General features: G+C 52.1%; 1 protein-coding gene across 3 annotated transcripts in view; it reads right to left on the minus strand.

The window, feature by feature from the left end:
- LOC144729178 (SWI/SNF-related matrix-associated actin-dependent regulator of chromatin subfamily D member 1-like) overlaps positions 1 to 17,252 on the minus strand; it is a 33,094-nt gene extending 15,842 nt beyond the window's left edge. The window contains exon 1 of one of the 3 annotated variants that reach the window (XM_078609210.1): positions 17,032 to 17,252. In XM_078609210.1, the coding sequence (XP_078465336.1) occupies positions 17,032 to 17,187 (156 nt within the window). In that variant the 5' untranslated portion in view covers positions 17,188 to 17,252. Of the gene's footprint in view, positions 1 to 4,436; positions 4,659 to 17,031 lie in introns of those variants that run through there. The other 2 variants (XM_078609211.1, XM_078609213.1) reach the window with 2 other exon arrangements.
- Positions 17,253 to 26,235: the final 8,983 nt, after the last annotated feature.

Below are 26,235 nucleotides of genomic sequence, written 5' to 3' on the forward strand. Positions count from 1 at the left end.
TATCCGGCCAAACAGAAGCTGCTTGGGCATGCGGTAGCTGGGCATGCGGCTACGTGATAGCCAACACAACCAAAGATCTCCCATATAGCCTTAAAATAATTTTCAGACAAATGCTGTTAGCGAGCACCTTTGAAGGCTGGCACGGCACACAAAGGAGTGGATGGCCAACACCACGCTCGGCCGCCTTTGTCTCCCCAGTGATGAGGTTTACACACCAGGTATTCATTTGAGGTTGAGTTGATCTAGGGGAGGCCCAGGATAGGTTCAGATAATCGTCACTGGTGTTGGTATTGGCTCATACCCATACACACACAGTCATACAAAGATAGCCTTAACAGACTGATGGCGCAAGTTCTGTTGGCGAGCATCTATGAAGGCCAGCACGGCACGCGAGGGGATGGGTGGCGAACACAATGACCAGCCGCCTTTGTCTCCCTCGTGCTGATGTTTACACACCACACCAGGTAGTCGACATAGGGGAGAGCCAGGATCAATTCAGATAACCGTCACCGATAATGGCCGTGAGCGTGAATCTAACATGGGTCGCTGGGTTTGTTACGCAGTGCGCTAACCTCTACACGACTGCTCCCCATACCTTCAACAACCGTCATTCGCCCATAAGTGGCGGTGACGTCACCATGGTGCTAGTGCCAGGCTATGTGCACTTTGAGGCCACGTGAAGTGTCCAGGGCTCACTGGCAGGTCATAGGACAGACCCGGGTGCCATGGGTTGACTGAGATGACTGGCAGATGCACCACCTGTGCCCACTACTGTGCCAACTTGCTGCATTATAGCCGCTCCTCTGCTCTCCGCTGTTCTTTGAGGGAGACTGCCTCCAACTGCACATCAGCGTCCTTTACGAACCTCCTCCACAGAGGTCAATCTTAACACCGCCGGTACCAGTCATCCAATACCTGCACATTCACCCACAGCCATGTTTACTCACGCCTACACACGCAACTACAACTCGAAGAGGCGAGACACTTGGGTGAGCTTTGGAGACGTGAGGAGAGGAGAGATGAAGAGAGGAGGGACATAGGAGTAGGGGAGACACAAGGAGAGAAGACAGAGAGGAGACACATGAGAGAGTTTGTTTGGGAGGCACTCGGAGGAGCACAGACACGACAGAAACATTGGGATACAAAGAGAGCTGACACTTGAATGAGATTTGGAGGAGACACGACGAGCAGTGGAGACAAAAAGTAGAGGAGATACAAGGAGAGGTGTGACACAAGGAGAGACATGAGATGCATGGGAGAGTTGGCAGATGTGAGGAGAGCTGGGAGACACGAGGAGGGGGAGAGCTGTGAGGAGGAGGAGGGGGAAAGCTGGGAGACGTGAGGAGGAGGAGGGGTAGAAGTGGGAGGCGTGAGGAGGAGGGGGGGGGGAGAGCTGGGAGACGTGAAGAGGGGGGGAGAGTTGGGAGACATGAGGAGGAGGGGGGGGAAAGCTGGGAGAGCTGTGAGGAGGAGGGGGAAAGCTGGGAGACGTGAGGAGGGGAAAGAGGGGTAGAAGTGGGAGGCGTAAGGAGGAGGGGGGAAAATCTGGGAGGCGTGAGGAGGGGGGGGGGGGGAGCTGGGAGACGTGAGGAGGGGGGGGGGGAGCTGGGAGACGTGAGGAGGGAGGAGCTGGGAGGCGTGAGGAGGGGGAGCTGGGAGACGTGAGGAGGTGGGGGGGGGGAGCTGGGAGACGTGAGGAGGAGGAGGGGAGGAGCTGGGAGGCGTGAGGAGGGGGGGGAGCTGGGAGACGTGAGGCGGGAGGAGCTGGGAGGCGTGAGGAGGGGGGGGGGCTGGGAGACGTGAGGAGGGGGGAGCTGGGAGACGTGAGGGGGGGGGGGAGGTGGGAGACGTGAGGAGGGGGGGGGGCTGGGAGACGTGAGGAGGGGGGAGCTGGGAGACGTGAGGGGGGGGGAGCTGGGAGACGTGAGGAGGGGGGGGAGCTGGGAGACGTGAGGAGAGGGGGGGAGCTGGGAGACGTGAGGAGGGGGGAGCTGGGAGGCGTGAGGAGGGGGGGGGGCTGGGAGACGTGAGGAGGGAGGAGCTGGGAGGCGTGAGGAGGGGGGGGGGCTGGGAGACGTGAGGAGGGGGGAGCTGGGAGACGTGAGGGGGGGGGGGAGCTGGGAGACGTGAGGAGGGGGGGGGGCTGGGAGACGTGAGGAGGGGGGGGAGCTGGGAGACGTGAGGAGGGAGGAGCTGGGAGGCGTGAGGAGGGGGGGGGGAGCTGGGAGACGTGAGGAGGGGGGGGGGCTGGGAGACGTGAGGAGGGGGGAGCTGGGAGACGTGAGGAGCTGGGAGACGTGAGGAGGGGGGAGCTGGGAGACGTGAGGAGGGGGGGGAGCTGGGAGGCGTGAGGAGGGGGGGGGGCTGGGAGACGTGAGGAGGGGGGAGCTGGGAGACGTGAGGAGGGGGGAGCTGGGAGACGTGAGGAGGGGGGGGGGGCTGGGAGACGTGAGGGGGGGGGAGCTGGGAGACGTGAGGAGGGGGGGGGCTGGGAGACGTGAGGAGGGGGGAGCTGGGAGACGTGAGGAGGGGGGAGCTGGGAGACGTGAGGAGGGGGGGGGCTGGGAGACGTGAGGGGGGGGGAGCTGGGAGACGTGAGGAGGGGGGAGCTGGGAGACGTGAGGAGGGGGGGGGGCTGGGAGACGTGAGGAGGGGGGGAGCTGGGAGACGTGAGGAGGGAGAAGCTGGGAGGCGTGAGGAGGGGGGGGGGGGCTGGGAGACGTGAGGAGGGGGGAGCTGGGAGACGTGAGGGGGGGGGAGCTGGGAGACGTGAGGAGGGGGGGGGCTGGGAGACGTGAGGAGGGGGGAGCTGGGAGACGTGAGGAGGGGGGAGCTGGGAGACGTGAGGAGGGGGGGGAGCTGGGAGACGTGAGGAGGGGGGGGAGCTGGGAGACGTGAGGAGGGAGAAGCTGGGAGGCGTGAGGAGGGGGGGGGGGGCTGGGAGACGTGAGGAGGGGGGAGCTGGGAGACGTGAGGGGGGGGGGGAGCTGGGAGACGTGAGGAGGGGGGGGGCTGGGAGACGTGAGGAGGGGGGGGAGCTGGGAGACGTGAGGAGGGAGGAGCTGGGAGGCGTGAGGAGGGGGGGGAGCTGGGAGACGTGAGGAGGGGGGAGCTGGGAGGGCGTGAGGAGGGGGGGGGGGGCTGGGAGACGTGAGGAGGGGGGAGCTGGGAGGCGTGAGGAGGGGGGGGGGAGCTGGGAGACGTGAGGAGGGGGGGGCTGGGAGACGTGAGGAGGGGGGAGCTGGGAGGCGTGAGGAGGGGGGGGAGCTGGGAGGCGTGAGGAGGGGGGGGAGCTGGGAGACGTGAGGAGGGGGGAGCTGGGAGGTGTGAGGAGGGGGGGGGGGAGCTGGGAGACGTGAGGAGGGGGGAGCTGGGAGGCGTGAGGAGGGGGGGGAGCTGGGAGACGTGAGGAGGGAGGAGCTGGGAGGCGTGAGGAGGGGGGGGGGAGCTGGGAGACGTGAGGAGGGGGGGGGGCTGGGAGACGTGAGGAGGGGGGGGAGCTGGGAGACGTGAGGAGGGAGGAGCTGGGAGGCGTGAGGAGGGGGGGGAGCTGGGAGACGTGAGGAGGGGGGAGCTGGGAGGCGTGAGGAGGGGGGGGGGGGCTGGGAGACGTGAGGAGGGGGGAGCTGGGAGGCGTGAGGAGGGGGGGGGGAGCTGGGAGACGTGAGGAGGGGGGGGGCTGGGAGACGTGAGGAGGGGGGAGCTGGGAGGCGTGAGGAGGGGGGGGAGCTGGGAGGCGTGAGGAGGGGGGGGAGCTGGGAGACGTGAGGAGGGGGGAGCTGGGAGGTGTGAGGAGGGGGGGGGGGAGCTGGGAGACGTGAGGAGGGGGGAGCTGGGAGGCGTGAGGAGGGGGGGGAGCTGGGAGACGTGAGGAGGGAGGAGCTGGGAGGCGTGAGGAGGGGGGGGGGAGCTGGGAGACGTGAGGAGGGGGGGGGGCTGGGAGACGTGAGGAGGGGGAGCTGGGAGACGTGAGGAGGGGGAGCTGGGAGGCGTGAGGAGGGGGGGGGAGCTGGGAGACGCGAGGAGGGGGGAGCTGGGAGACGTGAGGAGGGGGGAGCTGGGAGGCGTGAGGAGGGGGGGGAGCTGGGAGACGTGAGGAGGGGGGAGCTGGGAGGCGTGAGGAGGGGGGGGGGGCTGGGAGACGTGAGGAGGGGGGAGCTGGGAGACGTGAGGAGGGGGGAGCTGGGAGGCGTGAGGAGGGGGGGGGCTGGGAGACGTGAGGAGGGGGGAGCTGGGAGACGTGAGGAGGGGGGAGCTGGGAGGCGTGAGGAGGGGGGGGAGCTGGGAGACGTGAGGAGGGGGGGGAGCTGGGAGACGTGAGGAGGGGGGGGGGAGCTGGGAGGCGTGAGGAGGGGGGGGGGGCTGGGAGACGTGAGGGGGGGGAAGAGGGGGAGAGCTGGGAGACACACGAGGAGGAGGAGGAGTGGTGGACTCACGATGCCGTGCACGAGGAACTCGAAGAGTTTACTCTTGGTCGCCTTCTTGGCCCCGCTGCTTGCCTCTTCTGCCGAGGACATGGCGAGCACGCGAGCCGACACCAACCACCGCCGCTAACTCACAACACCACCACCAACTACGAATACTATTCTGACCTATTATTAACACTGCCACCGACTCCTGAAAGCACTACTGCTGACTATCGGCACCAACAGCTCTACAACGAGAAATAAAACCACCAATACTACCACTAACTACTTACTCCTTTTAAACGATAATACTACAGGCACGTGTGTTAACTCTCGATTGTGCTGCCTGTTGATGGCCGCTTGACGTTTTGGGGCCTTTTGTGTCTGCGCCCAGGAATTGACTTTCAAAAATACTACCGGTGACACAGCGACCACCGCTACTAACACTGCTACGAACCACACACACTGCTACTCATATAACACGACCAACACTGCTACCGCAACTTTCACAAGCCACTAACATACGAACCACACACTGCTACTCGTATAACACGACCAACACTGCTACTGCCACTTCCACTAACACTACGAACCACAAACACTGCTACTAACAATGACCAACGCTGCCGCCGACGCTGCTACTACTACAAGCAACTAACACTGCTGCTGCTGCTGCTACTACTACAAGCAACTAACGCTGCTGCTGCTCGTACTGACGGCACTCGCACGACCAACGCCGGCACGAGTCGGAGTCGTGCGACCACCACCAACGCTCCTCCCCCCCCCGCCTGCGAGTGGAGGCGGGGCATGCGAGCAGGGGCGGGGCCACGGGGGGTGCGAGGGGGGGGGCGACGTGATGTGCGCTAGGGGGGTGCGAGGGGGGTGCGAGGGGGTGCTAGGGGGGTGTGCGAGGGGGGGTGCGGGGGGAGGGCGAGAGGGGGGTGCTAGGGGGGTGCGGGGGGGGGGCGACGTGGGGTGCGAGGGGGGGTGCGATGGGGGTGCGAGGGGGGGTGCGAGGGGGGTGCGCGAGAGGTGCGAGGGGTGTACGAGGGGGGTGTGGTGGGGGGGGCGAGGGGGGGGTTCGAGGGGGGTGTTGGGGGGGGTGTGCGAGCAAACGGGATGTGCTGCGTCTGTCTGGTGGGAGTGCGCGGTGTGAGAGGGGTGTGAGATGGAGTGTGTGTGAGCTCAAGGTATCAGGTTTGTGTGTGTGACCGGGGTGTGAGGTGGAGTGTGTGTGTGACCGGGGTATGAGGTGGAGTGTGTGTGTGAGCTCAAGGTATCAGGTTTGTGTGTGTGTGACCGGGGTGTGAGGTGGAGTGTGTGTGTGACCGGGGTATGAGGTGGAGTGTGTGTGTGAGCTCAAGGTATCAGGTTTGTGTGTGTGTGACCGGGGTGTGAGGTGGAGTGTGTGTGTGACCGGGTTGTGAGGTGGAGTGTGTGTGTGAGCTCAAGGTATCAGGTTTGCGTGTGTGTGTGTGACCGGGGTGTGAGGTGGAGTGGGTGTGAGGTGGAGTGTGTGTGTGTGACCGGGATGTGAGGTGGAGTGTGTGTGTGTGTGACCGGGGTGTGAAGGGCGTTGTGCTGTGTGACCGGGGTGCGAGGTGTGAAAGGGGTGTAGTATTGTGTGCGTGATCGAGGTGGAAGTGGGGTGTGTGATGATCACATTGTGAGAAGGTAACGTGTGCTCTCGGGTATATTCTATTGAAATTGAGTGTATACCTTTCTGTGCATTCTCTAGTGTCTTTATGCTATGGCGTGTATTCTATTTGCGATGGGGGTGTATGCTATAGTGTGCTATGGCTACGGGATGCATGCTAAAGTGTGCATGCTATTGCTAAGGTATGCATGCTATCGTGTGTACGCTGTGGCTATGGTGTGTACGTGATCGTGTGTATGCTGTGGTGTGTATGGGTGTGTGTGCTGTGCTCGCTGCTCCTAGGACCACGCTAAGAGCGTCACCTCCAGCAAGCAGCACATGGCGGCAGCCGTGGGGGCCATGCAAGGGGGACTGCCGACGGCCAACGAGGAACAGGTCACCCCCCTTCCTACATCATCTATTTACACGCGATCAACAATCGCTTCCATGACATTCAGGGCGATCGCCATCTATATATTCCAGCAGTCCACGTAGATTTGTAGTTCTTGCTTACGTCACAACACTAACCACAGCTATCCATTGTAACGAAATTGATTGGCAACATGTAACCCCCTCAATTCCCCCCCGCCCTCCGCCGGCCTAAAGGCCACGTTCATTTACACCAGCAGTGGCAAAGGCAACAGCAATGACATTTAAAAATAAAATAAAAAACCTCGCATGGTCGACAAGGCGACGTCGCTTAAAGTGCAGTTGTTCCTCGCAATACCCCTCGGGGAAGAAAACGCCCCCCTACAGCCCATCCCCCAGACTCCGGCAGAAGAACCAGCCCTCCCCCCCTCCTCCTCCAGCCTTACCCCCGTGCCCCTCCCCCCACACAGCCATGCCCACTGCCCGCTCTTATCCCTAGACGTGCCCACTGCCTCCCGTACCCGTCCTTGAGCCATGCCACCTGCCCCTTCCCCCACACATCCCTGATCCCCAGAGACATGCCCCATCTCTGTCCCCCTTCCCCTGGCCTCAGCCATGCCCATCCCCCAACACAGCCGTGCCCACTGCGCCCCCCCCACCCCGACTCATGCCCACTGCCCACTGCCCCCCCCACACATTGCCATGCCCATGACGGTCCCCCTCTCACACCTCCCTCCAAACACCCACTTGCTGCCACAGTCCAGAACATTGTCCAGGAAAGGCAGACGATACTGAGAGTTTCGATTTAAAGCTTTCGTGACTGCAGGGATTCATCTTCTTGGTTCTTTCGGTAAAGTCACGTAGAATGGAAATAATAAAATATTATTTTAGTATGTTGTATTTTTATTATTTTATTATTTCCATTCTACGTGCCTTTACCGAAAGAACCAAGAATATACTGAGAGTGTGAACACGTGCTAGTAGTGCGTGTGTGTTCGTGCAGCGGTTAGCGGTGAACCAGTCCTGGGCCTCTCCTAGGTCGACTCAACCTCAAATAACTACCACTGTGTGTAAACATCACCATTGGGGAGACAAAGGCGACCGGGCCTCGTGTTGGCCACCCACCCCCTAGTGTACCGTGTGTCGGCCTTCATATGTGATACTGACTAACAGCACTTGCCCCAACAGTTCTGGCTCTCTTTGCCTCTTTTTGCATGTACAGTACTGTGTGTACATGTGTACGTATGTACAGGTATTTTGTGTGTCTGTGTGTATGTGTATACGAGCGTGTATTTGTGTGTGCTGATAAGGAGGTTGAGGCATGCAGTTGGGTAGGAGGCGTGGGACGGGTGTGTGGGACGTGTGTGTGGGACGAGTGTGTGTGTGTAGGATGGGTGTGTGTGTGTGGGACGTGTGCGTGGGTGTATGACGTGTGCGTGGGTGTGTGTGTGACGGGTGTGTGTGTGTGTGGGACGAGTGTGTGTGTGGGACGAGTGTGTGTGTAGAACGGGTTTGTGTGTGTGTGTGACGTGTGTGCGTGTGCGACGGGGGTGTGTGTGCGTGTGTGACGGGGTGTGTGTGTGTGTGGGACTGGGGCATGGAGGAAGTGGTGGGGGGGCGGGTGCCCGGATCGGCGGCTCAGTCCTTGAGAAACACAAACCTCGCCAACACAGACTCAATACAGCCAGCCCTCCCACACACGACACAAAGACAAAGGTCCCCCCCACCCCCCCGTTGTAGCCTTTAAAAGGCTGTTGGGGCAAGTTCTGTTAACGAGCGCCTATTAAGGGGCGCGTGGGGGTGGCGTGGTCAGAAACCACGTCCGGTCGCGTTTCTCTCCCCAGTGGCGATGTTTTTCACACCGCGCCAGGTAATCGTCATGTTAAGGCTGAGTCGACCAAGGCGAGGCCAGGGACCGGTTTAGGTTCGCCACTCCCCATTAAGATACATACCCACAAGCACGTGCTCACTTACATGCAGATAAATACACACAGTACGCACGACCGCATAAGAGTACAAACAATAGCATGCACGCACATAAAGCCCACACTTACCAATCCCTCTAAACCTCCTCCAGTCACCACACAGCATGGCACCTCACCACTCCCTGCGTGTCACTTGAACTCTCATCATCCTACCTCACCGGCAAACCCCCCATCAACCCCGCACACCCCATCAACCCCATCAACCCGCACACCCCATCAACCCCGCACACCCCATCAACCCCGCATACCCCCATCAACCCCATCAACCCCGCACACCCCATCAACCCCGCACACCCCATCAACCCCCATCAACCCCGCACACCCCCATCAACCCCGCACACCCCCATCAACCCCGCACACCCCCATCAACCCCTCACACCACATCAACCCCTCACACCCCCATCAACCCCACACACCCCCATCAACCCCGCACACCACCATCAACCCCTCACACCCCATCAACCCCACACACACCCCCATCAGCCCCACACACACCCCCATCAGCCCCACACACACCCCCATCAGCCCCACACACACCCCCATCAACCCCTCACACCCCATCAACCCCACACACCCCCATCAACCCCGCACACCACCATCGCCACGCGTTCATTGCAGATCGACGACACATCGGGGCGGCCGTGGAGGCGTGTGCGTGTAATGGAACACGGCGCGAGGTGTGTGGAGCCGCGTATTTATAGAGAGGAGGACGCCACGGCCCAGAAAAGTCAGGTTCCGTCCCCACAATCGCCCGAGACAACCAATTAGGTAGACGCAATACACGCACACGCGCGCACACGCTAAAACAAGTCAGCAACCGGGCCTGGTCAAGCAGCAGCATTTTTTGTTTGTTAGAGGACTCGATGCGTATAATAGGGGATAACAATCCAAAGCGCCACACAGATGGATGACACATTGGCATGTTTTGTTTATGTGACAAACCTTACTAATTGGCTGTGGTGGGTGTTGGCGGGTTTAACGACACATTTATATTTACGCGATCTCACCCAACAATCTCTATGATGGATCACACATTATTCCACTTGCTGGACTTGGCTATGGGTTGTATTCTTACGTACGGCAAGGTTCAGGAGCTAGATGACAATATTGTATCGATATCAGCTAGCAACGACGAGGGGCGGTTTCATAAGAGAGTTGATGTCGTTTTGCCGTTCCTCCTCCGCTGAAGCAGCGTAGACTTTAGTGGTTTTATTATCCGGTCCCCATAGTTTGGGATGCATGACTGCATTACTGTGACTTGTCTTAAATCTTCCACTGATGCAGAAGTGCGCAAAGGCCTGTTGATGGTTCGATGTGGTTGATGGTTCCACCGTGCAATTGTATTGAGGGACTGTGTACTGCTGTCTTGGTGTAGGTCTGGGAATGTTTTTGTTCTTTTGCCGCATTTAGTGTTGAAGAATTGGCAGGAATTTCTGTACTTTTGCAATTTGTACTTATACAAGTTATTTATTTGTAGTGACTTGCTTACCATTCCCATACTTTGCACTCCAATCGGTTTAGTATTGTTTGTTGTTGTAACTTACTGACCTGCCCCTACCAGACATATGTGAAAAATAGCTTCATAGTTCATCGGATTTCTCCAGGAATAAAAAGAGATTCTGATTAAGTACCTGCAGGGCTGCTCCCTCGCCTTTCCATGTGTGAGCCACCAACCCAGAAAGATTCAGCAATCGCGGTACAAACTGTTCTCCAGCCGAAGCCACATGTGCTAAGCGTCTTCGTCTATTCACACTCTAGCACAGAGGTGAGCCCTTGTGAATAGGAGGGAAACGGTTGTATTTTATCAATAGTCGAGCTATTGCGTAACTGCTCAACGCATTTGAAGGCCAGCACTCGTACAGAGAAAGTCAAGGCTGAAACTAATAAAAGATGAACACCACTCTAACAAATGTGTTTCAGAGTCTCTCTTCCCCCAAACACAGCATTGTCTAATTTGCTAATTCAAGGACGGACACACACAAAGCCATCAGGTAATTCATAGGCAGCGGGGAGAGTTGGGGAGGAATGTGTTGGATAACTCGAGCTGGGAGACGCACAACTTGTGGAAGAGTGACAGGACGGTGGAGAGATTGATCAGTGAGGGCGCGAATGGCAGGGGTGGAGGCAGCAAGCAATCTGTTGTTTATATTGGAGGGGGGCTCAAAGGCTGGGGAGGGTTTGGGGGGGGGGGTGTTAAGATGTCAATGTTCATATTCTAAAAGCAGAAAGGCCTCCAACACGATTCTATGAATTGTCATAACCTTTGGTTCACAATTCAATTTAAGAAGCAAAGCAGAGAGGCGACTTAAGATGGCAGGAGACGCTGACTCGGCACCGCTGAGATCCTGTGCTCAAATCCAGGTTTCAGCAGCTGCTTGTGGTTAAACCGGGTTTTCAAGTGGCGCGAGTTGACAAGATCGGTCTCAGCCCAACGCTTACCAAGGACTACAAAGACAAAGATCCACAGACTCGCACAGAGCGGCACACAGGTCCGATCGGAAGACACGCCGAAGAGAAGCGAATCTTTACCGCACATGGACAAAATCGTCAACGTGACCGCCGACATAAAAACCACTCACTAAACACCTCCGGACGTGTATCCACACACCTGGCGATACCTCCTGGGCTATCCGACAAGTAGGTTGTTAAGCTTTGCTAATGAGAAACATTGAAACAAAAACCGTGCTTACGCATGGCTTCTGTAATGCTTTACAACGCGCGTTTGTTCTCGGAAGTGTTTAATGAGCGGTAACTGCAGCGCTCGTGCAAGCGCACAGGAAGCAAGTACCTCGCCGTACGCCCATGGGCCGCGATGAGACCCACTCGGGTAGTGGCTCTGTCAGGGAATGGCGCACGGACCCACCCTTTGATCAGTGGTCGGTTTTCAAGCAGCTAATCCCCCAATAGCTTTTTCTTTCGGTTACATCAGCCGGCCGGTGGCGGCTAGGCACGTGGCCTGTAATTTGGCACTTTGAAGGCAGCGAGGGTTGGTGGATCACCACGCAAATGGTGTTAAACTCACCTTGTTGTGTGCAGAGGAGCCATACTCTGGGTCGTTAGGAGAACGCGGTACAGCAAACTGTGGACTACTCTACATTTGGTTCTATCTGTACCGAGATAGTGTGTTGCTCTATCGTGCCCTCCATTATCATGCCTACCATTACAGATAGACAGCGCTTGATGCACTGAAGCTTCTGACCTTGGTTGCAAAGGTCAAAAAGTATTGAAATTCATTACCTGGTGATGCTGCTGCATTGGCAGTGGTGCACAAGCGCAGTCAACAATAACTCAACACGTTTGTTAACAACACTATGGCTTCAAAAGGAAAGTGATAAAATACTCGCCTTTTGCATGTCCGAGGACGGGTGTATTGCAGTAAATCTGAAACTTGCAAGCGAAAAGCAAAATGCGATGTGATATTCATTGCATCCATTCGTGTGCAATTTGTAAGGCTGCGGTGACACAGACCTATTTCATTTAAGGTTATAATCCCTTGATCATCATGACGTCCTTTTTACTTCTCTGTCTCAATAGCGTTACGGAGACCGCGTGACGTGAGGGTTCTGCCTTTGTAGTGAGGGTTGTAAGTTGACGCCGAGGAGGGGGGAGGAGGCACCTCGGCCCCCCCCCCATGTGGAGTGACGTCAGCCGCTAATTATTATGAATGGGGGGGGCGGGGTGTCCATTTAAAGGATGTCACCTTATGATTATTAATGAGGGGGGCTGTTCGATGTGGAGTCACGTCACCTGCTCATGATTATTAATGAGGGGGGGGTCCATGTGGAGGACGTAACCTGTTCATGATTATTGAGGGGGGCTGGTCGACGTGGAGTGACGTCATGAGCATTGCACACAGACATGCTTGGCTCATTAGAGTTGGTAATAATAATGGGGGGTGTCCATTTGGAGGACGTCACCTGCTCATGAATATTAATGAGGGGGGCTCTTCGATGTGGAGTGACATCACTTTGGCATGATTATTAATGAGGGGTGGGGGGTGTCCATTTGGAGGACGTCACCTGCTCATGAATATTAATGAGGGGGGCTGGTCGATGTGGACTGACGTCTCGAGCATTAAGGACAGACGTTCCTGGGTGATTATAGTAGGTATACGATGTGCCTGATGAGAATTAAACGTTTCATAAGATTTTAGTAATTTACATATGAATAGTTGCACTAATAGTTTCTATAGAGTGACAGATAAACTCTTCGATAATTAATCAAACGTGTATGGCCAAATAAACTCATTTGGTATAAGATAGCTTATACGAAGCGTCGAAGTGACGCGTTGGCCCCACGCGCCCTCTAGTGACAGCACAACTCTTAACACCCCAGCTGTTCATTATTTTGTCCAGCAGAGTCCTGCTAAGTTTTTTCTTTGCAGTAGGGGGCAGGTCGCTGCTGTGTACAATTTCTACCGAATACTTTACCGAGCACATTTTTAAAAAATTGGCAAAATGTGGACAATGACGCCGGCAATACAATGGCCTACACTCTTGAGAATTACTTCATGGGGTCTTTAAGGTCCAATGTGAAGCAGATGGCACGTGGTATTAATAACCAGGGCGGACGCTGGATTCGAACCGCAAACCTCCGCAACGAGCGGCAAAAGCGTCACCACCCCCAACGCCCTCGTTGCGTCTGCCCCATACCCTGACCATTGCATGTTGTAATGTCTGAAAAATTACGTCATTTTCAACTATAATATAATGTGACTTAGTCACATATTCACTTTAAGATGTTTTCTTGTTTATGTTTTTTGTTTGTTGCGGTTGCACCCGATTCAAGAGCCGAATGGCTCACAGGGCTATACCTAATAAATGAACTTGAACTAACTCTATACCAACGAGCGCGTGTTATCTAATTGTGGACAAAAAAAATATCAACTCGTTTATTGAATTGTCAACTCGGACCGTGATCCGAGCTCACGGTGGGGGCAGGGGTTGATGAAAGGTGACCCTCGCTTCCTGTCCAGCTGCGCTACAATAGACCGATGACATCGGACACCTGAAGAAAATCACCGAAAAAAATGTGCCCATGTACCGTTGTGGATCGTGAATCGTGGTTAAATGTAATCGATTCAGCTAAAGCCGATCCGGAAGCCGCATCAGTCGATCGGGCAGCCATATTAAAAATGTCGATTCATTGTCAATCGATTCCGTGGCGAGCGATACTTGGATCGAGCGGGTGCTGTGACACACCCCCTTCATTTGATTGGCTAATGTCAAGCTCGGCGATTTCGTCGCAGTCCGCTGTTCTCGGACCACCGCCCTCGCCGTCTGTACGCGGAGCGAGAGCGCCACCCAGTGGCAAGAGATGACAACCGAGGCGCACGTCCCATTGATGATGTACGTGGGGGGTCTGTGGTGGCGTGGACTGTGGCTGAGCTCAAAGAGCGTCTTGAACCTGGGTGTCCCAAACTCACAGTCCTTGCGACCAACCTCACTACCACCACGCTCCGTTTTTCCGCGTTTACCAATTCACCCCCCCCCAATTCAAATAAACTCATTCCACTGCGCGTGCCTGATGATTGCTAAACAACGTACCACTTGACGCGCCAAGCAATTAACGCTGGCTGCGTTAATAACAATCGATTTAAATAAAGATTGAGATCTCGATGTGCGGGTGTGTTCCGCACGTGCCCCACGTGATACATACAGCACTCATTGTAATTTTGATCATTTAAAACGTGTAATTTATACAACTTCACACGACGCTGTGCAATCCGCAAACAAAGATGCAAGATATATTAAAATGTTTTCAGTCAATGAATTGGTGTATGTGCTCACGAGTTCTACCATTACCAGTTATCCAAGCAGTGGGACAATTAACGGGACCCATAACTGGGTAGTGGTCAGTGCACTATGTCAGTGACCTGGTCGATGGGTTTAATTCTCGGCCACGGCTCACATGGGTGACGAGTGATATCTGAAAAGGTTCCTGGGCTGCTCCCGAAGTTAACGCAGCTTTAAATGTGTCTTGGTGTGGTGTGTAAACATCAGCACTGGGGAGTCACCACTGGGCATGACCAGAGGTTGCTATGGCGTGCACTTTAAAGTCAATTTAAAGTTCAATTCGTGGCTCTGAATCGCAACAATTTACAAAACCGTGGCGGGTGGGGGGGCTTAGGTGGAGGAGTGGTTTGCGGTGCTGGCAAGTGAATCGATTCACCTCTGCAATTAGATACGCACCTAGAAGAGCCGTTTGTGTTTTCGGGCTGCAGCTGTCTATAATAGGTGCTCGCTAACAGAACTTTGTGTTCTGGACGGTTTCATGAGAATCACCAGGGAGGTATTTGCCACGTGCGTGAGCTACGCGCTTCACCATGAAGCGCTGGTAACGGATCAATAATATTTGTGGCTCTCGTGTGGATCCCATTGGGATCCCATTGGGGATGCAATTTATAAAGCAATCACAAACTTTTAAGTATGAAACGGCAACACGGCGTTAACTTTATAGGATGTCAATAGCGGTTATCCGATAATAAAAACTTGTCAACCTCAATAGGAATGTGGAATTTCCAGCACTAGCTCACCATTGGCAGATGAGCACCACCCGAATGCTGGTTTGGGTAAAGGATTTGTCTCGACTTGACCAATGTTGTTCTGTCTCTTATTATTATTGATCACCAATTATATCCTGTTGATGCTCAAGAGACAGATCATTTCCACTGAACATCTCAAATTGAGTGGAGTGTGACATTAAGCCTTGTGTCAAGGTATGGCCGAGGACGGCGATGTTAAATGATCGTATTCTTCACGTAAGATGTTTCTCTGCCCCGTGGTTTATCGCAAAAGTTTTGGGTGTTTCTTAGAATCCATTGCGTGTGTCGTGTGTGTATGTCTGAGACCAGATTTGTTTTTATTTATTGACACCCAGCCCATGATGTGGGTGCACCTTCAACTCCACAGAACACGATATTTATAATAAAGTAATTTGTAAAGCACATTTTACAAATGACCGCAACTCACTTATCCCTTCAGTCGCCTTTCACCCGCACTGTGACACACCCTTTATAATCCCTGCAGTGTTTGTGGCGTGACAATCGAACCACAACGTTCCAACATGCAAGTTTTGTCTGGGTGCTCCGGTTTCCTCCCACATAATAAACATTACATGCCATCCTTGCGTTTGACAATATGTTCAGACGCTAACTGGCAATGCTGAGGTCTGCTTGCCAATTCCATATATCCTAATATATCGTGGACTGCAGACCTTGGGCAATTGTTGGTAGCGCCGGCTCACTGCCTGGCTGTCTTCTAGCATATTTCTGGTTCCTCAGCGATTATTAGATTTGCAATTTGCATGAATGGCGACGCTATATATTTAAAACTGAACATTTAGTCAACATAATCGGAGTACGGTTAATTAAGAGACAAACAAGAAGTTACCAGTTGTTTTTGTTGCTTCACGTCTGGTGATGGGATCGAGACCATGAAACTTATTAAACAAAAGGCAATAATTTCCTTTATTAATACAGGAAAGCCTCAATCAGTCTCCATGCTCCATTTCAAGAGGGTTCCTGCTTTTAAAAGATGCCTGTATCCATTGAACATATCAAACTAAAAAAATCCATCTCCTGGGCACCTCAACGCACAGCTGGAGGATAACAGCATCAGTAACACACACGACGATCGCTGTGACATTCACAAAAGCCTCCAGAGATGTGGTCGCACACGCGGAACAAAACATATTCCCAGCTCAAAATGAACACGGAGTAGGGGTGTGGGGTTTACCGCTCACCTCCGCTTGTGACCCATCCAGTCAGTGGTGGAAATTCCACATTTCTGGGGCAAGGATCAGTCTATTGAGGGGACGATTGCTTTAAAATGTCACACAGGGGTACCATGAACTTTATAAACCCTCGTGGGGAATGATAACAATGATGAGCCAATTTGAGCACTGGTCAATAATTGAACGACTCCACCGACTGAGTGAAGGGACTCTGATCACAGCGAGTGGGTGGATGCCCAGCGGAACATCCATGGCATGTTTATAAACGCACAGCGCACGTGCACCCAGAAACATATCTGCCAAGTGATGTTTGCGAGCACCTATTAATTGCCCACACATTCGAGGTAGAAACATGACCATGGTCGCCCCACGGCTGGAGAGGGGACCACACAATCCCACCACTCATCGACAACAACCACAAGGACCACACCAGTAATAACCCATTCAACTTTGAACCCCCTTTGCAGCCAAACGTCCCCCATATCGCCGAATCCCCTTTCGTCTGTTCCCGCGTATCTCCTCTTCGGCCCGATTGTTCCCCATTGACCCCCATACTCCCGAGTCCCTCTCGGCTTACAGACCACTAACCCCAGTTAGACTTCCCACCCCCTTCATAGCCACCACCACCCCCCTCATCCGGAAGATCCTAAAGCCTCCGTATCCCCTTTAGACCCCATTGTCCTCATAAACCACCCTAGTCCCTACACAGACGCTTAGTCCACCGTCACCCCTTCAATACCCCCAGTAAACCCCGTATCCCCCATTCACAGCCACCTGCCCCCCTATCACCCGAGCACCCCCTGAACCACCACCGCAACCCCCAGTCGCACCCCACTGCACTCTGCCCGCGCTGCCCACCCCACGCGCCCTGCGCCTCGCTTAGGCCGCAGCCTCCACCCACCGGGAAGGGGCCCACGGCCGCGCGGTAGCCCAGCGCCTGCAGCTGCGGCTGCTGCTGCATTTGCTGCTGATGCTGCTGCTGGCCCGGCTGCTGTTGCTGCTGCTGAGCGAGGAGTGCGCCGAGCGGGAAGCCCGGTGGAGCTCTGCCCGCCATCATCGCCGCCGCCTCCACCACCGTCGCCTTCTTCTCCTCCTTCTCCACCACTAACGAACCTCCTGTTGGTGACGTCACGAGTCACGTGCCGGCGGAGGAGAATCGATTATTGTCCTTGTTGCGTTACCACTGACGCAGGAATCGGTTTGGTACAAGATGCGTGCGTTGTGAATGCGAGAATCGGTTTTCGGGGGTTTTGGTGGACGGATCGAGGAATCGATACATATCTGCACGTTGGCTGGGCATGTAAACCGATCAAGTGGATGTTTCGATTCCTACGCCAAAGTAATCGACTAATTCGATTAAAACCTGGAAATTCACAACAATAGTTTTGCATTGTTGTGAATCAACAGCGAATGTTGAATTCCTCACAAATTGTGTTACATGCCTGTCAACCCCTTATCAGTGCCCACCTTAATACAGACCATATCAGACCTTACTGGTCACCCCGTGCCCTTATAAACCTCAACGTTCATTCTACAAAGTCCCATCACAAGGGAGAAACACACAGACAATTTCATATGGACCTGAAAACTCAATTTCCCTGTACAAGAATACGGCGTAAACCGCATGAGTTGACGGGCATGGTGCTACTTCTACATTATTCTCCACAACGGTGGAAATCATTATAATTCACATTAATCTTATGTGATGCTGCTGCTGCGTTGACAAAGCACAGCCAACAAAACACAACCGCACATAAATTTCGATTTAAAGCTTTCGTGACTGCAGGGATTCATCTTCTTGGTTTTTTCGGTAAAGTCACGTAGAAGGGAAGTAATAAAATAATAAAAATAAAACATAATAAAATGAAACAATTCTCACGACGTTTCGGCCACAACGCAAGCAGCCGTCCTCAGGTGAAGAATGAGACACTTCAAGCTAGGAACTTACATATAAGCTGGGTTGGGGGTGGGAGAAGAGCGCCTTAACAAAAAGAATGTGCATATCAAGATGAGTTTAGCATATACATGGGAAATGCGCAGGGGGCGGGGGGCTTCAAAGTCATACCATGCCCACGCACTATGCAGGATCAAGAGCACCAAGGGGGGGTGCAGGGATTAGCATTGACAAAGGAAAGGAATGCCAATGATACGTAGCTGCAGTAACTAAACAACACCGTAGAAAACTAAGGTATAAACTACATACAAAGACTAAAATATAAACTGCATAGCACCATCAGTATACTTACTATACTCTACAATAAGCTGAGTTACTAACAGCAAGTAATACATTACAATACTACGTCGTAAAAGTTATATAATATGCTTCCATCTAAACTTTATTCTCTTACATCAACCGAGCATATACCGTACTATATACTGCCATAGATAAACCCAACATTAAATTATATACTGTATTGCAATAAACCGCACATAATTCGTCAATAACTCCACCGTGTATGGCCTTAAAAGGAGCACGTCACAATAGTTTTGTATTATATACATATAGTTTTAGTGATCTGCACCTGACACTGTAACGCCTTGTGTAACGGTGGGTTAGGCTCCGTGGATTTGAATGCAATTTTAAATATATTTCTTTCGTTTTTCACGAAAGGCTTATGATTAAAATTGTAACGAATTATTCGTTTGTTATTGCAATTACAAGAATAATACATTTTCTCAAAAAAAAACCACAGCGCCGCTTTGATAAAAGCCAAGTGCGCCCCTGTTTTACTATTTTATCTTTGAGTTTTTGCACACTATCATTATAGAATAATTATAATGAATAATCGATTCGGTTAAATTGTGTGTGACAATATATTTTTTTCATTTTTTGGACATCGAATTGAAATTGAAATAAAAGGAGCAGAATCCGCTTTCAATTTGAACTCAGTGCAGTTTCACTTTGGTGACTTTTTGGTCGCACTTGGTGAACATTTGTAAAAATTAGTGAACACCGACTTCTCCCCTTCCGATTAATATTAAATAGTCACTTTTTAAAAATTCACATCAATTCAGAATCCAATAGGTTACTGTAACAGAGTGCAAATCATTTTTTGGTAAAAGCGACCTGCGTAAATGTTTAGTGAAAATGTGAAAATGAGTCAACACCAACCCTGTCTTTCCGGTTTATAACGAGTTTATTTTGTGTATTCACATCAATACAGGATCAAGTCGATGCTTATAATGATTAAATAATTTCTACAGCTATTGCACATTTGCAACGATCATACGTCGAGAACGAGGTGTATATATTTTTTTTGTATTCACTCCCACAGGCAAAGAAAAATAAAAAAATAAAAAATAAAATATTCCAACATTTTATTTAGTTTCTTCCTGATAGAAAGGTAACTCAAACGGCTTTTATAACGCTACGATAAAGGCGATTTACAATTGTAATTATTTATTTACAGGTTCGTAATAAATTACTCTCAGAAAGAGTAAATAGCATTCAGTACATCACATTCGGTCATTGGGATTTCATTCAGATGAAGCCAGAAGTCTGTGCAGACGAAATAAGACGTCGATTGAATAGAGAAAGACGGCAAAGGTGCAGTGCTGGATTATCCCAGTAGCAAAAGTAGCTACACGTGCTATAGGCCCCGCACTTTGAAGGTTCCCGCGCTAAATGCCTTCAAGCTATCAATTCCGGTTCAGTGATTCTGCACTTGCTCTATTACTATAACGACTGGGTGTTTAAGGTTAGCGATTTGCCGTATTATCCGGCTGTATATGAAAAAAATACAATTACTTTACTGTACAAGTTAAACATTTATGGTGTTTTAATATTTACGTGTTTTTATTTTTATTTCGGGCCCCTTTATAACATATGCTACAAGCCCCGCACCAGCTTAATCCGGCACTGCAAAGGTGGCGTTATCGACAAATTCAAGACGCACCGGATCGTTTACGTCGTGAAAATACCCGTCACGTGACGGGCAATTACACCAATTTTACAGCATTGCCTCGAACGTGGGCCCATGGTAAATATCTGGCAGTTCACCCGCATTGGTTCGCGCAAGCAGGCCGACTGCTGCTGTTGCTGAGACACCGAATGTCGAAACCGGTTCAGGGTTTGCTTGAGTTGAACCAATGCTGCTGAAGTCATGCACTCCCAGAAAGAAGGCCTCATGGCTGATGGGATGTATATATATACCAATACAATTGTATATTTGATGTGGAGAGGCATATGTAAAGGAGGCGAATGGTGCTGGTGGTAATGATCAGATGGTGGTGGTGATGATGATGGGAGGGTTGTTGTTGGTGGTGGTGATAAGATGATGGGAGGGTGGCGGTGATGATAAGATGATGGGAGGGTGGCAGTGGTGATGATGGGAGGGTTGGTGGTGATAAGAGGGTGGTGGTGTCAGGGCCCGATTAAGATTTTGTAAGCCCCTGGGGGCTACAGGTACTGTGAGGCCCCAGTAATATTTTCAAAAGCAAAACAAAGTTAAATATAATTTTAATGTATTTTTACAAGGCTAACAACATACAATTCTTTCACTTAATCACTGGAGGCCCTACGGCTGGCAGAGGCCTTAAACCGGCCCTGGGTGGTGTAGACGATGATGATTCGAGCGTGGCGGAGAGGCATATATGAAGGAGGCGAATTGTCTACAGCATTAATCTATAATAAGTAATATCAAAACATGAAACACGCTTTTATGAAATGTACAAGTAATGGCAGAACTCCACGACTCCAGGAAGTGGCCTCGAAGCTTGCCATAACATAAGGGGACGTGTGGCCAATTACAGCCAACGTTAGTTGAGCGTGGACAATTAGACTCGAGCCGAAACATAACATATAAAAAATGTTCAAAAAATATATACTTTTATTTTTTATGATAGAATATAGTATTGTCATCAGCATGACATAAGTATACCAAGTTTGCAGTCGAGACCACATTGGGAAGTGGGTTAAAATTGAGTTATAAGATTTGAGGATACAACAACGACAAACAGAGCGAGTTAAATGAAAGCGTGTAAATAATAATAAAGATGTGCTGGCTGGCTGCTCGCAGGGGGAGCACGTGCGCGGTGGTGACGTCACTACGCACGTCTGCGTGAAGACGTCACTCGCATCCCACAACGTGAGAAGAGTTCGTGCGGTGACGTCATGTCCCCCCCCCCTCGCCTCTCATCATGATGATGAGAGGGTGGTGGTGGTGGTGATGAGAGGGTGGTGGTGGTGATGAGAGGGTGATGGTGGTGATGGTGGTGGTGACGATGGGATGGTGGTTGTCGATACTAGGGTGGTGATGGTGATGTTGGTGAGAGGGTGATGGTGGTGATGATGAGAGGGTGGTGATGAGAAAAGGTAGTGGTGATGGTGGTGATGATGACGATGGGAGTGGTTGTTGATGTTGGTGAAAGGGTGATGGTGGTGATGATGAGAGGGTGATGGTGGTGATGAGAGGGTAGTGGTGATGGTGGTGATGGGATTGGTTGTTGATGCTCTGGTGGTGATGGTGATGTTGGTGAGAGGGTGATGGTGGTGATAATGAGAGGGTGGTGGTGGTGGTGATGATGAGAGTGTGGTGATGGTGATGGAGGCGGTATAGTACTATAGTAATAGTGATGTTGGTGAGAGGGTGATGGTGATGACGATGGGAGGGTGGTTGTTGATGCTCGGGTGGTGATGTTGATGATGAGAGGGTGATGGTGGTGATGAGAGAGGGTAGTGGTGATGGTGGTGATGACGATGGGAGGGAGGGTGGTTGTTGATGCTAGGGTGGTGATGTTGGTGAGAGGGGAGGTAAGAGAGGAAGTAGGGAGTGAGCGGCACTCAGCAGCGTCTACTTTCACAGGTAGAGGGGGGGGGTCAGACGAGGGATTCGGGGGGGGGGGGGGCAAACGTGGGTCACGTGGTTTACGGGAGGCTCGACCCGATTTAGATGGAAGCGTGAACCTTCATTACACTGGTCAACAACAACAAAAATTCTGGCCTGGACTTTTGCAGCTGTTTTAGACTAATTTCAGGGTGCCGATTCCAAATCTGATCTCAGATTTGCTCTATCACATCATTTTTATGCTATCGGCATACCCCATTTTCATTGATTTTACCCGAAATTAACTCTGTCACTTATGATTGCAAGTTGTTGCGAGTCAGTGACTACTTTAGTGTTAAAATATGGTGCTGTATTTTTAGGATAGTGTGTTTATAATATCATTTTATGTAGATATCCACATTTATTAAATATTTTTCTTCTGCAGTTTTTATTGAAAATACAATATTTTATATCTCAAAAACCTGATGTGAGGGACAAAAACTGATGCCAGATTTGGAATCAGCACCCTAAAATTACCTTAAAACCGTTGGAATACCTTGTGCCAGAAAAAGTGTGTTGACCAGTGTTATCATTCGCAGCTGCCTTCAGCGAATTCATATCCCAGACGAGGAGCTCTTCTTATCCTTCAAGCAGGGGGCGATATCCTCCCACGGTTCGCTGCGAGCGAACCTATCCTGCCGCGAACACATGATTTGGTGGCGTGTTATGAAGGGCCATTGCCCGAAACGTCGCCTATTAAGTACTCGTCATTTTAAGGTCAAATCGTTGACAGTACACGCAGACACAAACATGTTTTACTTGCATAGTAAAGTTATTGTAGTTTTTTTCCTTTGCTATACAGCCAGATAATACGACAAATCGCTACCCTTAAACACCCAGTCGTTCATAAAATTTAAAAGGCGGTATAGTACTATAGTAATATAGCAAGTGCAGAATCACCGAACCGGAATTTATAGCTTATAAGTAATTAGCGCGGGGCCCTTGAAAGTGCGTAGCCCGTAGCATTTGTAGCTACTTTTGTTACTCGGATCACCCGGTACAGCACTCAGTGTAGGGACACATTGCAGCGCCCTGTCCCTCAAACCCCACCCCTCGACCCCGGCTTGCCCCCCCCCCCCCACGTGGTTATCCCGCGGGGGGGGGGGGGTCCCAGGTTAATTATAGCTGCGATCAGCGCTTCGTGGGCAGAAATTGACGACTCTAGGGGGGGGGGGGTGGAGGAGGGGTTGCGCACCGCTCGCGACCTCAACACGCATCGTCAACGCCACGGTGGCTAGGAGATGTTAACTACCTCGCCTGGTGTACAGGAGGTCGTGGGTTCGATCCGGACCCTGACGGCTGTTGGATATTTGGCGTTTGCGTTTCTCGCTCTCCGTGGTCTCGTGGATTTTTCTCCGGATACTCCGGATTCCCCTCCATATTTAGAAACATGCGTTTAGAGACTATCTGGGTGCGATACGTTTCCACTTCGTTGAGCTTGCGTTTTTGGTCAGGTCGCATCTTGAAAGCGCTATATAGTGGGTCTTAGCTGGCAAATAAAAAATAGTTTAGTTTTACATCATCAACATCATCGTCCACATTGTCCACGTTGTCAAAACCCGTCAACATCATCATCACCATCTTCATCGTCAACAAAAATCAGCATCATGAATGTCGTCAACATCAACATCGTCCACATCCACTGCTGGATGAGTTGCAGCCTTTCCTAACCCGGCAGTCGAAACAACGAAGGTTGAACCCTCCGACAGATTCACAGACACTCCGCCCGGTCCCACTCAACGTCAACAGCGCCGTGTTTGGGGGGCCTGAAGAAGGAAAACAATATACTCGATACATCGGCGACGTTTCGGGCAATGATCCTAATAAGTGCTCGTGCACCACTGCCCAACGCGGCATGACCGAATAATTGGACAATGCAGCAGAGAGAGCAAGGACGGGCTCGGGATAAGTGTGACGACGCAGGGCCAAGGCGAACATCGTCCGCTCACCGCTCGGAGCCACGGCGTGCGCACATGGGGACGGTGATTTTTGGCGGGCCGGCATGAACGGAGAAAAAAAACGAACGACATAAAAATGCGAGATTGAGGGCTGGTTCCCAGTAAACATGTCACAACATTGGGTCAAAATAGTGTCAACGTTGTGACGTGGCTTGAACCTTTGGGACAACGTTGGCTCTCGACGCTTACTGGGTCGAGGTGATTTTGGAAGATGAACGTGTGAATGAGAAAATGACACCGCTAATTACTCACTCCAGCAGCAGTCACCGCTCCCGTGCCGGCTGATTTTGGCCAACACCGCTGACACTGCGTGTGAGACTGCATGTGATTTTGGTGACACTACGTGTTATGTGCGTGTCTAGTTTAGCTATGGGAGAACGGAACCAGAGGAAACCCATGCAGAACAGAGGGCGAACATACACAATCCATACGGAGAGGTGCCCGAGTTGGGGATCGAACCCAGGCCCGTTTTTGTTACTGCGAGGCCCGAGTGTTACCACCGCCACCCTGCCACACCACCCTGCCACACCACCCTGCCACACCACCCTGCCACACCACCCTGCCACACCACCCTGCCACACCACCCTGCCACACCACCCTGCCACACCACCCTGCCACACCACCCTGCCACACCACCCTGCCACACCACCCTGCCACACCACCCTGCCACACCACCCTGCCACACCACCCTGCCACACCACCCTGCCACACCACCCTGCCAAACCACCCTGCCACACCACCCTGCCACACCACCCTGCCACCCACGAACTGGCGGAGGGTGTCGTCCCTTCGATGCTCTGCTTATCCTCCGAGAAAGGAAACCGCTCATTAACGGATTCACTATTCGTGTATTGTGGGTTAGATCGTCGCGTAGGAGGTATGGTGCCAAGCTTTGACCATCACCATCCACCACGCGACAGAGCCAATACAAGCGGAGATGTCACGTCATGGGCGAATGCGCCCCCAATTGATTTTGGTTTTTGAGAAAAAGTGGAGGATGTTGAAAGACAACCAAAATGTTGACAACGTATACGCGACATCTCGCCGGAGATGACATCCAGCGTCATCGCGTGTTAACAAAAGCTCGGAGATCTCACGTGATCTGAAGGGTTTCCAGTTAGATCTCGCAATATTCGAGCTCAGTGGCACAGTCACTGCACAAGCCGGGATCGGGAGCTCGTACACAAACTCGCTAGATGCACGATTACATAACGCGACGTGTGTAATAACCGGAGCTCTGAAACCGACACCAATTCCCCGACTCCCTGTTCTGGTGAACATTCTGCCTCCAAAATATCCGACATCGCGCAACCACTGCAAGGGATTTACACTACGAGACCTCCTTTGCCAGTGGCAAAATATAGTCATACGTTTTTACCCTTTCAACTGGTACAAAAACTGGCACCTTTATATCAAGGACAGTGCATATCATTATCATCATCAGAGTTGTTTCTTTTTGTTTGAATTTTGACTGCTTGTGTTGTGGTTATTGCAAACATGCCTTGTATAAAGGTGTCAGTTTTTGTACCAGTTGAAATGGTAAAAACCTATTACTACACTGCAAGGGAGTTAACACGTTTTCTTTCTAACAACAGTCGACTCAACCAAAACTACAAACACCTCCCGATTAGCTACCTACGGTGCGCTGTCACCATCCCAGAATCTCGCCGGAATCCGCAAGGAACGCGCCGACGAACAGAGTAGCAGAATGCCAACGTCCAGAACGAACACCCCATTCGAGACCCAAACACCGCACCTTCTTGCTTTCACATTCCTCATCCTCCTCGAGAATACTGGTGGGACCATCCACACCAGGAGGATGCAGCACGTCTCCTGCAAACATTGGAAAATTAAAGTCGAGCCACAGTTCGAATGTGTCCATGCAACCCAAACTTTGGACAGGTTAGGAAGTGAATCATCATCAAGAAACACACTGTTCAACTGCATGCCTATACAGGTCACCACACGAATGTAGTGTACTAATTCACAGACACTAGTAGGAGGTACTCTCTCTCTTTTATTCCGGCCTTCACAGCCTTTAGGGGATAACCACCCACCGGGTCGGGAGAGCCAACACACTGCCAGACCCACAGCTTGAAGAGGGTGAAGATCACAACGATTAACATTTTTATTCATTCCTCAATCATGGACAGACCACTGCCTTGAACAGCCAAAAAGAACAGGAGATCACAACGACGACGGCACGAGGAGTTCCACTCCAGATCGCAGCAGCCCCGACTGTGAGTCGGAGCTCGCCATACATCCTGAACGGCGTGGCCAAGCTCTTCCCTCGGCCCCCCGCACTCCTCTGGATCCCCCCCA

This window comes from Lampetra planeri, chromosome 31 (assembly GCF_965212315.1).
Source record: "Lampetra planeri chromosome 31, kcLamPlan1.2.h2, whole genome shotgun sequence".
Taxonomy (NCBI): domain Eukaryota; kingdom Metazoa; phylum Chordata; class Hyperoartia; order Petromyzontiformes; family Petromyzontidae; genus Lampetra; species Lampetra planeri.